Here is a 15,086-nt window from a genome sequence, read left to right on the forward strand (position 1 = left end):
CTACCATTTAACATTGTTTGGGGATTCACAGGCATTGCAAATACCTAAAATGAAATGGAAGTTACAGACATGAGCTAAGTTCTTTGGAAAAAATAATGGCATAGTTCCACACCATGTTTTATTCCATTTATGCTTCTGGGTGGATTAAAGACTTAAATGTAAAAAAAGGAGCTAATAAAAATCCTAGAAAAAAAATGTAGTTATCCTCATAATCTTTGGGAGGCAGGTGTTTTATAAGCATAGCAACAGAGACAGCACTAGGGAAAGCAAATTTAATTGCATAAATTAAAATGTCCATACCTTACATAAAAACCAACATAATAAAATAAAAAGTCAAATAATAAGCAGGAAAAATTGTTTATGTACATATAACAAATACTTTTAATATTTAAAGTATTCTTTAAAGACTATAAGAAACAGCTCAATAGAAAAATGAGCAAATGACACAAGTGGATAATTTCTCCAAAAATGCAATGGACAAAAATGCACATACAAAGTTCAATCTCATTAATAATTAAAAAACATACAATGTAAACCAATGAGATACTACTGCTCCCTTATCCAATTGGCAAGGATTTGTTTTGTAATCAAATTGCCAAAGATTTTGTAGACATTTTAGTGTTGTAGGGAATAGGAATTCTCATGCACAGCTGGTGGAAATGACAATCCATACCACCTTTCCGGAGAGGAATATGCCTTTTAAAAATGCAAACCCTCCAGTGCCTGGGAGTTCGTGGGGCCCACTGAATGCTTGAAAATTGCCCAATTACCCACCGTCATTCCCAGCACAGAGAAGTCCCTTACATACGTTTATTTCCTTGCCTTCCTGTTTCACAAAAGAAAGATCAAGCATCAATGTAAAACCAACCCCTAGGAAAGCCTGTTACCTAAGGCTCCTTATCACCTGAGCCTGAGCGCGACCAGGTGCCACCGGATTAGCAAAAGCAAAACCTTGAACTATTTCTCTGTCAGAGCCCATCATAATTGTTATATGCATCATCATCATCATTATTCAAAGGGCTTCTACTGATACTGTTTTCTTGAAAATATTTTTATTGGTTTCAGAGAGGAAGGGAGAGGGAGAGATAGAAACATCAATGATAGAGAATCGTCAATTGGCTGCATGTGCCCCAACTGGGAATCGAACCATGACCTCCTGGTTCAGTGTTCAACCATTGAGCCATGCCAGCTGGGTTCTATTGATATTCTTTTATTTCTATAATTCTGTTTTGGGGTGTGTGTGTGTGTGTGTGTGTGTGTGTTAATGATTTCAGACCCTACTCCTTGGGAAGGAGCCCAAGGAGATAAGATGTAAACTTTAAAAGCTCACACTGGCCAAAACCGGTTTGGCTCAGTGGATAGAGCGTCGGCCTGCGGACTGAAAGGTCCCGGGTTCGGTTCCGGTCAAGGGCATGTACCTGGGTTGCGGGCACATCCCCAGTAGGAGATGTGCAGGAGGCAGCTAATCGTTGTTTCTCTCTCATCAATGTTTCTAACTCCCTATCTCTCTCCCTTCCTCTCTGTAAAAAATCAATAAAATATATTTAAAAAATAAAAATAAAAGCTCACACTGGGTGAATGTAATACAAAGCCAGGCTCAGGAACTCCATTCTCACGTTAATAGGATACTTTTTTAAACATCTTAAATTTTGCAAAGTATTTTCACACTTGGTGTCTATTTGATCCACACTCAAAACCTTTGAGATATGCAGATCACAAAATACTAGTCCCATTTTGCAGACAAGGGGACAGAGACTCGAGTTCCAACGCTTTGCCCAGGTTCACAGAACCCCATGTGGGACTGGAATCTGTAGCCATGCCCGCTCCCTTCTGGTGTATCTGGCTGGAATGGACAGAAAGACAGAGGGACGGCTATCCAATTCTCTTGATCAGTCCAGTTCTGCACCCTTGCTTCTGCACAGGTGTAAACGTCCCTGGACCATTCTCCTTCCTCTGCCACCTGCCCATTACCCTTCCTCCTCGCACCCAAATGTACAGGGGGCCTGAGGAGGAGAAATGGTCCAGCTCCTTCTGTCCCAGCCTCCCAATTCACTGGTCCCATGCTCCATTTCAAATACAATAAGACCTTTTGAACATTTCTTTTAGGTGGCTCTTTATATCTTTTCTCTTTGATATTTTCTTAAAGGAGAAATTCACTAAGGAATCAACTCTGGGTCACCCAATCATCAGAAGGGAGAGGGGACCCTGACCTGTTTGGCTCAGTGGATGGAGCGTTGGCCTGCGGACTGAAGGGTCCCGGGTTCGATTCCGGTCAAGGGCATGTACCTTGGTTGCGGGCACATCCCCGGTGGGGGTGTGCAGGAGGCAGCTGATAGATGTTCCTCTCTCATCAATGTTTCTGACTCTATCCTTCTCCCTTCCTCTCTGTAAAAAAACAATAAAATATGTTTTAAAAAAAGAAGGGTGCGGGGAAGGTAGGATCAGTTCCAAAATTCAGCCACTTATAGTCAGAGGGGGCTCTTCATTTAATTGAAGATTGGCAATGAAGTATCTAAATTCCCCCAGGAACAGGCCTAGTCCTATTGTTTAAAAGCAAAAACAACTATTCTGAAGCAGAAGTGAATTCCTTACATCTATCTGAACCCCTGTTGATTTACAACCATAAGGTAATTTGCTTCAACTAATTCAGTTCCTGTTCCCTGTTCAATTCCTTTGTGCCTTTTAACTAACGTTTTAATTCTCTTTTGTGCTTTTTGTGCCACCAAATCAAAGTAAAATTTATCTGTCTTTCTTTAAAAAACAAAAACAAAAAACCAAACCCTTTGACCCTGCATTTCTATTTTTAGGAATTTAACCTAAGTGGACAATTAACATTGATGTAGGCAATTAAATTTACCTGTACAGGTTTTCACCAGGGTGTTGTTTATAACAGTGATGTGGAAACAATGGTAGGGGCTAAATTATATCAGGGAAAATATAGATATAGATAGATATAGATATAGATATAGATATAGATATAGATATAATTATATGTGTTATATACAATAGAATACATTTCAGCCTTTGATGCCTTAAATTAATACTTGTTGAAATTGGAAGACATCCATAATATAATTGTTTTGGAAAAGAAAGCCATTTATAACAAAGAATTATGTGTATAGAAATCCCATTCTTGAGGGGGAAAATCATGAATGTGTATTTATGGGAAAAGGCCTGGAGAGAAACACAGAAGTGTTAACTGTGGTTATCTCTGAGTACTGGAGTTACCCATAATTTTAATTTCCCTTTTTTTGGTCTACTTTATAATTTTTCTATGACAAAAATATAAATTCATTGTCAATTTAAAAAGAACACATGCACATTGACCCCTAAAAACCTCAAAAAAGGAAGCTACCCCCCAAATCTAAGAGCAATCAAATGAAAGGGCCCTCAAATGTACTGATGATATGCATGTAATTGGTGCAACCTTTCTACAAAGCAATGTGGCCATATCTCCAAGGGCCAAAAAAATATCACATCTGATCATTTTGGTTTTAAGAACCTGTCCAAAAGCAATAATATATGCAGTGCTACTTACAGTGAGAAACATTGGACCTAATGTCTAACAACGGAGAATGATTAAAAAACATGAAATGCTAAAGATGGACTCTTGTGTGTATGCTTTTGAGAACCTCTAGGCGTGATAGAAGACAGTCTGTGCATTTTTTTCCCTTTGAGGTCTCAGAAAGGTCTGTCTAATTCTCACACCAATTTTTTTAAAGTGTATATATATATGTATGTATATATATATATATATATATATATATATATATATATATATAATTGATTTCAGAGAGGAAGTGAGAGGGAGAGAGAGATAGAAACATCAATGATGAGAGAGAATCATTGATTGGCTGCCTCCTGCACACCCCACACTGGGATCGAGCCTGCAGCCCAGGCATGTGCCCTGACCGGAAATCAAACCATGACCTCTTGGTTCAGTGGTTGATGCTCAACCACTGAACCATGCCTGCTGGGCTCACACTAATTTCTGTGGTGTAAATACTCCTACTATGGCTGATTGAAACTACTAACATGACATCACTGAACACAGAGTTGAGAAGAAGAGATATTATATAGAATGTCTACCACATAGATAGATTAGATGTGAATAACCACATGGACAAAAATCATGGTTAAATATAGTAAATAATTAGGAAGTGGTGAATTCTTAGTACTATTACCTTTATTTTTAATATAAAATATTGCTTTGTAAGTTTATATAACAACTTTTAATAATGCTGTGTTTAACAATTGGTTCACAGAGTTCCTGAAAATGTAATAGTTCTAAGCCAATATAACCAGGTTCTGGCATACCATTGACAAACCTCTCTCCCCAGGATCATTGCTGTAGGATTTGTGGCCTCCAGCATAAACCTCTCCCTCCTTCCATCTTTATACAGGGTTTACCCCAATCTACTTGTCAAGTAGGCAAAAGTGGCCATGGGCAATTTAGGCCCTTCCTTTTCTGGGACAATACTTCCTTCCCTTCACTGTTCCCACCCCACCCCCCATCCCTAATAATGTCTTTTTCAGTATTTTCTACTCTTCCTCTCTCTCGTTCAAGGTTGTTGTGCTCAATATGAGGAAATGGCTTGCAATTTGTCATTTATGCCTTGGTATGATTTAGTTTAACTCTGATCATTACTTCTTCCAGCAAGGAAATGGGGCCAGTAAATAAAGCCTAACTTGTAATTCGGGAATCCCACTGACCAAGGCTTAAGTTATAGCTTTCCTATTAACTAGCTTTGTGATCTTGAATCAGCTAACTAACCTCTGGGAGCCTTACTTCCTTATCTCTCCAATGAGAAAAATATCAGTTATCCCTCATAGAGCTCTTCTGAAGATTATATGTGATAATATATTCAGGCCATTTAGCATAGAGCCTATCACCTAGTAATTGTTCAATAAATGGTATTTTATTTTACTATTTTTGGGGGAAATGATTTGGGTTATCAAATAATAGTTTAGAGAGGCACTTGGGAGAGGCACTTGGGAGAGGCAGGTACCTCTTTTCCCCCTTCCTATCAGCAATGCTCCCTTCTGTCTGAAAATGGTGCCATAGGTCATACAAATGCCTCAACAACACAACCTCAGGGTCATTTTTTTATGAGACCGTTGATGTTTAAAGATGGTGAAGACCATGTAGATGGAGGTTATTTTTAGTAATGAACTTAGAGAAATGTAAAAGAAAATGCAGACTTCCCTTTTATAGACAATTTTTTTTAGTTTTTTTCTCCTGCCCTCTTCCTCTCCTCCTCCTTCTCCCCTTCCTTCATTTTCCTTTTCTTTTCCCCTTTTCTCCTACTCTTCCTCCATTTCTTCTTCTTTTTCTTCTACTTTCTCATTCTTAGACATTTTTATTTCTAGGCACTCTAATAAACATTTATTCTTTTGGGGTCCTGATCTGATCTGAGAATTCCTTAAGACTCTTGCCTTCATAGCTTCTTTGTTGCCTGTCCTCTTCACCCACACTTTGTTGTAGAATAAAGACACACATGCCTACTCAGCTCAGAATCAGACATGCTACCTCCAACAGCCAGTGCGATGTAACTTATGAGTAACTAATGTAGTACGTAATCACTATGTCTCTTCGTGCAGTCACTTAGACTTTCAAAGCATCAGTTTCCTCATCTGTAAAGTAGAAGTGGCAAATCTTGCCATGCTCTTGATATGGAGCTTTTCGGGGATCTGATGAGCTAGGCTTGTGATCATGTACTGTGAATGGTAAAGCCTCAAGCATACTAGTACCCATGGTGGGAGTGACTTGTTTGTCTAATAGCATCTTCATGTACAAGGGGTTTTGAACTCACTTCTGAGATGAATTACTATTCTGTTACTTACTAGTTCTGTGATGTTGGGCAAATTTCAGAACCTTTCTGATCCCCAGTTTTCTGCCTTGTAAATGGGCATAATGACATCCTGCTTGGAGGATTGCTAGAAGGACTAAATGAATAATATATTCAAGGTGCTTAGCAAGGGGGAAAACTCCATCCCTTTGAATGACTACCTGTGGCTCAGCCCTTAATGCCCTCTCTTGCAGCCCAGCAGGTAGCATGGCCCACCCAGCCTTCACAAAGACCTGACATCTGGTTTGGCCAGGAAGTCAGGTCCTTGGAAAAGTGGGAAGAGGCAAGCGTTGGTGAAGATGTCCCCTCAGCTCATTCTCCTGTCAGGACCTTATCCTTTTCTCTCCAGACACCTAGCTTGCTCTCCGATAGCTACCACTTTATTTGATTGAGGCCTGAATAGCAGAAGGGCCTAGCTTTCCATGTTCTTCTCCATCCCATCACTATCCTACCTGTCTTCCAACTTAATGTTAGCTAATAGGTGATACAATTGCTGCCCATCGTAAAGGCCCGACTTTTGATCTTTCAGGGTTGTATGTATCTACCCGGAAGTACAATCAAGGAGATTGCCACAAACCCAGAAGAAGCGGGGAAGTTTGTCTTTGAAGTCATTCCAGGTAAGTGACAAACAGTGGGCCAGAGGTATATTACATTCTTATTTTCTTCTGGATCCTATAAGTCAAATATATATTCAGTGAGTTTGTCAACCAACCAACCTAATAAGAATGCATAGTAGGCCCTAGCCAGTTCACTCAGTGGTTAGAGCATCGGCCTGCGGACTGAAGGGTTGTGAGTTCAATTCCTGTCAAGGGCACATACCTTGGTTGCTGGCTCAGTCCCTGGCCCTGGTTGGGGTGCATGTGGGAGGCAACCAGTTGATGTGTCTTTTCCACATTGATGATTCTCTCTCTTCTCCCCCTCCCTTCCATTCTCTTAAAAAAAAATCAATGGAAAAATATCCTCGGGTGAGGATTAACAAACAAACAAAAGAAGAATGCATAGTAGTTCCGTATATAGTCAGTGAACCACGCTAGCTCATTAACTAGCAAGCAAACTAAGTGGGTGCGCATTCGTTCAACTCTGTCTGCATTCCCTGAGCATGGACTTGGAGCCGGGTGTTCCACTAGGCACTGGGACACTGATCTGGAAAGTACATCATCCCTGCTCACTAAAGGAAGTTCAGTCTAGAAGGGGAGTGGGACATTAAAATTAAACTCTAAATTGAACCATGTGAAATTGCCATTTTGGTAGGTGGAAAGTAGTTGACAGTCAACCGTCTCTCCTGTGGTTCAATGTGACCTAACAAGGAATGACAGCTCTGACTTGCTGAGCACTTAGCTCGTGTCAGGTGCTGCAATTCACCTATGGAACATGCTAGCAGCACACGGGAGGGTGCTTTTCCCAATCAAGAGTCACTTTACCTTCCTGGAATGCATGTGGGACAAGGGGAGCTTGTCTTGCTTTGTCTCAAGGGGAGTTTGTATTTGCGTGAATCCATCACACTTAGGCTGCTTCTCCCTGTCTCTTGCTCCTTTGCCAGCCCGGCCCCGCCAGGAACTCCAGGTCTGCTGCTTAGGCCGGGCAGCCAGGCAGCTGCACCACGCTGACACAACAGGGCAGGCCACACATCCCCTGAGCACTGTTTCCCTTAGCTCCCCCCTCACCACTCACACGAGGCAGCTACATGCATAAGAAACTTGATGGAAAAGGCAGTGTAGTAGAGAGGTTAGATGTGCCCCATCTGGAGTCATCCTGCCCGGGTCCCAAACCTTTTCCTGCCATTTACTATTTGTGTAACTGTGATCAAGTTCTTTCATTTCTCCCTGCCTCTGTTTCTTACGGGGCCAATGATGATAATAGTGAGGGTTAAATAAAGAAATATATACAAAACACTTGGTACAGTGGCTGGTATACAATTAATGCCATGTAAGTGTTTGATATTTGGGGAAGAGCTAGAGGAAATTATAATGTAGAAGCGAATCCTAAAACTGGCTATGACTATTCGTATAAAACAAAGACAAATATTTCTTTTTAAATTCTGCTCTTCCCAGGGAACCTCCTCATGGGTCCTCTCTTGCTTTTTTATCTGAAGGTCTATCCATCTCTCTTCCTCCTCAGAAAAAGAGTTTATTTTTTTAGCCTCTCCTCTCTGGGGAAACCCACCTCTTTCCCAGGATTCTCTCCCCAGCACCATTCATGGGTTGCCACCATCCATGGTCACATGTGTTTCAAAGCCTGAATTTTCAATCTAGGGTAGCTCTACCGAAAACGCCAACTGCAAACTCACCATGGTCTTTGCACCAGTCCAGTACTCTCAGAGATTGCTGTGCTGGGGTAAAATGAAGATTTATTCTCTCATTTTCACTCACACGTGCAGGCTGCTGGGGAAATTCTTTGAAAACACACACACACACACACACACACACGGTCTCCTAAAGAAAAACAATTCTAAAGCATGGTAAGGTTGGGAACAATTTTTCTAAAGGTGCCATTATTTCCAAGTCTCCTCCAAGATACAACCCTTTACATTATGATGCAGAGAATTTTCAGTCCCTCTTTTTGTCATTCTCCTGTGCAAGATGATTCTCAGGGGCCATTGCTGGCATAAGAAATGACCCTGCTAATCAGGGTCATTTTTTGCAGTTATGTTTTTCTTTATTTGGGACAGGCAAAAATTTAGGGCAAGCTTCCTTCTCCCTTCTTACCTCCTGCAGAAAAATATCTGGTCTCCTACCCAAAGGGAGTCCCCAGGAATAAGGGGGTTATTTCTTCCAGTACATATGTTGCCTTTGATTCTCATACTGCCTTATTAGATGTCATTCACTTATTCAACAAATGTATTGAGCATCTACTATGAGCCTGGCACTATTATAGGAACTAGGAATCCAGCAAAGAACAAAATAGCCTGCATATAGCCATATATGGGAGGAGACTGACAAGAGAAACAAATAAATGAGCAAATTGTATAGTTTTTATGCTGGGATAGTACTATGAAAAAAATGAAGCAAAGAAAGACAAAGTGCTGGCTGAGATGGGGATGACAGTGGTTGATTTGTCATTTTAAATAGAGCAGGAAGAGTAGGCATCATTGAGAAGGTGACCTTTGAGGAGCAATCTCAAGGACCTTAAGGAGTGAGCCAAGTGCCCATCTGGAGGAAGAGCATTCCAGGAAGGGGAACAGTCAATGCAAAGTCTCTGAGCCTATTCACATGTTCAGGAAACATCGAAGAGACCAATGTGGTTACAGTGGAATGATGACAGGAAACAAGAGTAGGAGATTCAGTCAGAGGTGAACACAGCTTTTACTGGTACTTGCAGGCAGTTGTAAAAAGTTTAGTTTTTATGCTATAACAATGGGAAGCCATTGGGAAGCTTTGAACAAAGAAATGACATGATCTGACTTATGTTTTTCCACTCTTTTGAGTTGAGAATTAAAAGAGACAAGGACAGAGCAGGGAGACCAGTGAAGAGGCTATTGCAATCATGCAAGTGAGAAATGAGAACGGTGAAGGGGTGAGAAATAATCATTTCTGGATACATTTTGAAGGTAGACAGGACTTCATTTGCTGATAGATTGGATGTGGGAAAGAGAAGCCAAGGTTGACTGCAAGGTTTTTGCCTAAACAATTGGAAGGATGTATTTGCTGAGATTTGTGCAGCTAGCAAATTTTGGGGGGAAGAGCAGGCTTTAGTTTTGGACAGCTATAATAATAAAAGCATAATATGTTAATTAGACCAGACATCCTTCCGGATGAAGCCGGGGGGAAGCCCGGGTCCCGGGTGCCAGAGGGAAGCTGGTACCAGCAGCCAGGGGGAAGGAAGGCCTACTCTTGCATGATTTTCATGCATCGGGCCTCTAGTATCAAATAATTGCCTAGATATTAATGATAAGGAAACTGATGTTCAGGATAATTTAGCTACTGCTGTGAGAGAGGTAAGGATAGGATGTTAAGGGATTTAGAATAGGGACTCCCCACTTACTTTGAAGTGGGAAGAAATGATATTAAGAAATATCCCTAGAGAGGATGACATTTGAGTTAGGTTTTTAAAAATGGGTAGGAGTTGCTCAGGCAGGGAAGAAAAGAAGGGAGGCTTCTTTCTTATAAGGGAAATAGCCCAATATACGACACGTTGAACAAACTGTTTAAGTCAGAAAAAGCATGTCCCTGAGGGCAGAGTTGCTATTCATGGGCTTTGTATTAATGTTAGGCAGTTTCTCCCAAAGAGAGCTCATCCTAGCACTTCAATGTGCATTTTTTTATGGGGCAACAAAAGATATTCAAAATCCTTTTGGACCTGGTTTCTTGAACCTATATTAATATCACTGTGCCTCGCCTTCTCTACCCTATGGGATGGCCGGACTTTGAATCTATGTTGACATTGGGTTATCAGATCTCCTGACCAGAAGTGTGAGTCCATGGAAGCCTTGACCACTCTGCAACATCTTGAGAGCTGGATGTTTCTCCATGGGGTTGCCATGGTCACACTGAAGGATCTCTCAGGAATCAGGGCAAACTGAAAGGCAGTTCTTAACAACAGAATGGATTGGGGTGTGGAAGGACACCAGATAAATTTTCGCCAAAATTAGGAGCAATATGGCCCAGTGGAAACTCTTCTTGGAAGAAAGGAGACCAGTAGCCCTGCCCTGAGTTTGGCAGTAACTTACTGGGTACAAATGAGCAGGTGCCTGTGAATTTCTGGGCTTCAGTTACATTATCTGTGGAGTGGAAATGATACTAGAACAAAGGGAAATTGTGATTTCTATAGAATGTTTCAGTTCTGCCTTGAGAACTTTTTACTTCCCATTCTACTTTTGGAAACACCCAGATCTCAGGATGTTCCTGAATAGCCAGGGCTTCCGTGGACTGACACTTCTGGTTAGAACAGCGGATGACCCAATGGTAACATAGATTCAGGATTAGGTCATCACAGAGGATGAAAGAAGGTGTGGCTTGGTGACATTAAGATGGGTTCAAGAGACCAGAACTGGTGGGAATTGAAAGTCTTTTGCTTTCCTGAAAGAAAAAGTGCTTGTCTAGAGAACTAGAGTGTCCACAAATATGGTACCAAAACAGGCTCTCTTTGAGGGAAATGCCCTGACATTGAGAGAAGATTGGGTTGATGTCTGCAAAGGCCTTTGAAATTTAATAGAATCTGATAATTGAAAAGGGTTGCTATTATTTTCTTGTCCTTCCCAGGACCCATGTTTGATGCTCTCCTTCTTCTTTTCTCCTCCTTCTCTCTCCCTATTGTTCTCTATTACATTTTCTCTCTTGGTCTCTCCCGTACTCTCTCCAACCCCTGTCATTTTGTCCACCATTTTGTCCATTTGAGAACATCAATTCAGGAAATACTACATATATCCTTTTACAATCTTGTGTTTAAAGTAAAAAATGGTAAATAAAATCCTAGCAAACTTCATTTGTCAATTAAATATGAATCGAGAACCTAACATTTGCAATGTCTTGTACACGCGGGAGAGCAGTAATCCTGAGCAGAAAGCACCGATTTCATGAGAAAGACACACATGCTTTTATTGTCCCTCCTTCCTGAGTTGCTGTTCCATTCCCCACCCCCACAACTGAGTTCAAGGGTAGCTTAGGAAACTATGATTGGCATGATGAACTGAACGAAGTCTTCAGACTTGTATGGGATGATCCTGTCTCCTCTAATACGGAACCTACCCTGTGAATTTCCTCTTCCTTTTTGGTAGCAAATGGCTTCTGTCCTCTACAGGAGCAGCTGTCAGCCCAAGTCACCCTCCCTGACTGCAAGCCATTGTGGTCAGTGCTTTTCTAGAGAACTAGAGCTTTAGCAAAAACAATAAGGGGGCACAGATATTCAGTGCCACTGAGGATAAGCAGATAATGCTTTGGTGTTGTTTGAAGGATTGTTTAATTGAACCATGGAAGCAATTCAGGTTCACTTCTCTTTGCTTCCTCCTGCTCCAGCCCCTTTCCACTCTAAGACCTTCATTAGTGTTGCTTCTTCCTCTAGCCTCATGGGACCAGAGTCGCACGGGACAGGACTCCTATGTCCTCATGGCCAGCTCCCAGGCGGAGATGGAGGAATGGGTTAAATTCCTTAAGAGAGTCGCTGGCACACCCTCTGGAGGTAAGGATCCCGGCAGGCTTTTGTGGTCAGGTGTCTGTAACATCTCTGGGAAAAGGGGGAAGTAGCTCTAGATTTGATCTTTCTTTGAACAGTGTCCAAAGGCCAGAGGACAACTCTGAGGCCATGCTCATTGTCAAGCCTCTAGCTTCCTGCCCCAGGTGATCTCAGCTGATGTCTGGAGTCCACCTGTGAACCTAGGGTCTGGGGCAGGGAGGCAATTCTGGGGCCTGTGACCTGCCATGTGGGGGCTACAAGAAAAGAAGTAATTTGGATGGGACAGCCAAACTCAGGAGTGCCTGCCTCAGTCATCCTGAACAGCGGCAACCTATTACAAAAAAAGAATAACATGGTTTCATTAAACATTTCCCAATTCCTAAACACAATAAGTTTATGGTGCTAATCAGGCTGAGATGAAGCTTTTATATACTAAAGCTCTATTATATGCTCTCCAGCCTGCATAAACGTAGCTTCAACCTTCCTTATTGCCCTGGATTGTGAAATGGTTGACATTTTCTGTTTTTCCCAGCCCAGCACGTTAGGCTGTCTGCATTGACAAGGGTCGTGGATGTTGCCTAATCGTATACCTGCTCTGAGTCAAAATTTTGCCTGTGTGCTGTAGCCAACATCTGTGTCCCTTGTGCTCGGCTCGGCCCTGCCACTGCACACTGCTTTACTGTGTCATTATCCACATGGGGATTTCTCCCTCCTCCCTCCCCAAGGCCAACATCCTAAGAAAGTCAAGCATAAGTCCTGTAGGCTGGGGAAAGTCCAAGGGAGGAGTACAGCACTATCTATTTATTCAAGGAACAGGGTTTGGCTTTGCTATGGCATTTCAGATGCTCTTCAAGCCTCTCATTGAACCCAAATGATAGATCTCAGGATGGGAAGGCATTTGAAGATAGCAGAGTTCAGTCTGAGGTCCCGGGGCAAGCCAGACATTTGTTCTTCCTGTTTGTAAGTCAGGAAACTTCAGTCCTGAAGAAGTAAATAATTTGCCCAAGGGATCCAGCCATGGAGCAGCAGGGCCAGGGCTCTTGCCTCTATAGGTAGCTCACTTCCACTTGTAAAGATCCCTTGGTGCCGTTAGCTGGGCAGGGCACGCACCCTCACCCACTGAGAAGTCTGAGAATGCTGCTGCCGCCTCATTTGTGAAATGTCCTATGGATTTTCCCACCCAGAACCTGCCCACTGCTCATGACCTTCACTGTACCTTCCTGTGAGGTGTTATACTGTTTTGTCTGAATTACAGTCGTCTTCAACAGAACAGCCAGAATGAACTGTTAAACCTGTTTGTCAGTGGAGGTCCTCCTCCACTCAACACTGTCCCATAGCTTCACTGCTACCTCGAGGAAAAGTCAAAGGCTTAAAATTAATCACAGTGCACAGTCTGCCCCATCCATTACCTTTTACCTTGTCTTCCAGTACCTCCTCTTGTGCTTATTTCACTCCAAACTCACCAGCCTCCTTGATCTTCTCCAGACACCATGGCAATGTTTCTGAACCAGGGTCCTTGCGCTGTCTGTCTGTAATTCTCTTCCCCCAGATAGCTGTATGGTTTGGTCTCTTGCTTTGTTCCTGTCTTTGCTCAAACATCACCTCAGTAAGCCTGCCCTTGACCATCTCATTTAATATTGAACCCCTTCCCCACCCTTCTCCCAGCCTCCCTATCCCCCCTTCCTGCTTCATTTTTCTCCTTTCCTACCTTCTTCTAACATGCTAAATAGTCTACTCATTTGTTTTGAGTTGGTCTCCCCTCACTAGAATGAAGGCTTCAATCTGCTTTGCAGGAATTTTCCCCTCTATTTGGGGGAGTGCTGTATCCCAGAATCTAAATAGTGCCTGACAGAGTAGTTGCTCAATAAATGTTTATTAAGGAATAGGCCCAGGAATGGTCCCCTTTATCCAAGCAGCACTGTGTTCTACTCCCCTAGGCTGTCTACTTTGATAAATGACTACCAGCTTATCTGCAAAATTATTCGGTAAATGGCCTGCTCCCTCTAGAACAGTGGTTCTCAACCTTCTGGCCCTTTAAATACAGTTCCTCATGTTGTGACCCAACCATAAAATTATTTTCGTTGCTACTTCATAACCGTAATGTTGCTACTGTTATGAATCATAATGTAAATATCTGATATGCAGGATGGTCTTAGGTGACCCCTGGGAAAGGGTCATTCGACCGCCAATGGGGTCGCGACCCACAGGTTGAGAACCGCTGCTCTAGAATGATCTTCCTTCAAGCACATTAATGATGAGCTTTAGTGAAGTTTTTTAGGGTTCATAGACCCCTTAAAGAATTCAATAAAAGCTTTGGATACTCTCTTCAAAGATATGTTCAGACAAAATAATTTTGAGTTCAACTGCAGGGTATTTTCAGACCCCAATAGTCATCTACACCCCCCAGGTAATGAATCCCAACTTTTCGAAGTCACTCTAGTGACAGTTCTGCAAAGCTAAGGCCTCTTCTTGTCCCAGTCCCCTTCCTGGCCCCCTTTCTCCCTTGATGGGAAAGATGGCCTACGTGGTTTCCACAGCATACTCAGCTTCTTCCCTGTGGCTCCTCCTGCCTGGTAGCTGGCCCTGAGCATTCCTCTCACCTTATCTGATTCAGGACCCAATTCCAATGCGAGTGTGTGGATGTTTCCTACGCGTCATAGACACCAGCTGGGAGTCCTACAACTTAACTCAGTACTGACGTTACCCAGATAGCATCAGATTCCACAGCCTAAGGGCCCAGTCCTACAAGACTGACCCCCATCACGTACACACTTCAGATGTCATGGCAAGTCCAGCTGGCACCTGTGCTTCAGGATGGCTGACTATAGATGGGAATTTCCAACAATGACCTCCTTGGTTTTGATTAATTTGCTAGAGTGGCCTACAGAACTCAAGAAACCAGATTACTGGCTATATGCCATGTATTATAAAAGGATATAACTCAGAAATAGCCAGATGGAAGAGATACATAGAGCAAGGTATGGGGGAAGGGATATGGCACTTCCATACCCTCTCCAGCAGCTCCACTCTCCTCTCATCTCCATGTGTTCACCAACCCAGACGCTCTCTGAACACTGTCATTTTGGGTTTTTATGGGGCCTGATAACACAGATATGACTGATTAAATCA

At 42.5% G+C, this 15,086-nt stretch overlaps 1 protein-coding gene across 4 annotated transcripts in view; it reads left to right on the plus strand.

Annotated features, from left to right (window-relative positions):
- The window catches only part of ARHGAP25 (Rho GTPase activating protein 25), a 78,673-nt gene that overhangs the window by 35,835 nt on the left and 27,752 nt on the right, over positions 1-15,086 (plus strand). For 3 of the 4 annotated variants that reach the window (XM_070429379.1, XM_070429380.1, XM_070429376.1), the window contains 2 exons: positions 6,379-6,466; positions 11,847-11,963. In XM_070429379.1, the coding sequence (XP_070285480.1) occupies positions 6,379-6,466; positions 11,847-11,963 (205 nt within the window). The remainder of the gene's footprint in view (positions 1-6,378; positions 6,467-11,846; positions 11,964-15,086) is intronic. The other variant, XM_070429377.1, reaches the window with a different exon arrangement.

Source organism: Myotis yumanensis, unplaced genomic scaffold, assembly GCF_028538775.1.
Source record: "Myotis yumanensis isolate MYYU_CA2020_CCGP unplaced genomic scaffold, mMyoYum1.0.hap1 SCAF_11, whole genome shotgun sequence".
Classification (NCBI taxonomy): Eukaryota; Metazoa; Chordata; class Mammalia; order Chiroptera; family Vespertilionidae; genus Myotis; species Myotis yumanensis.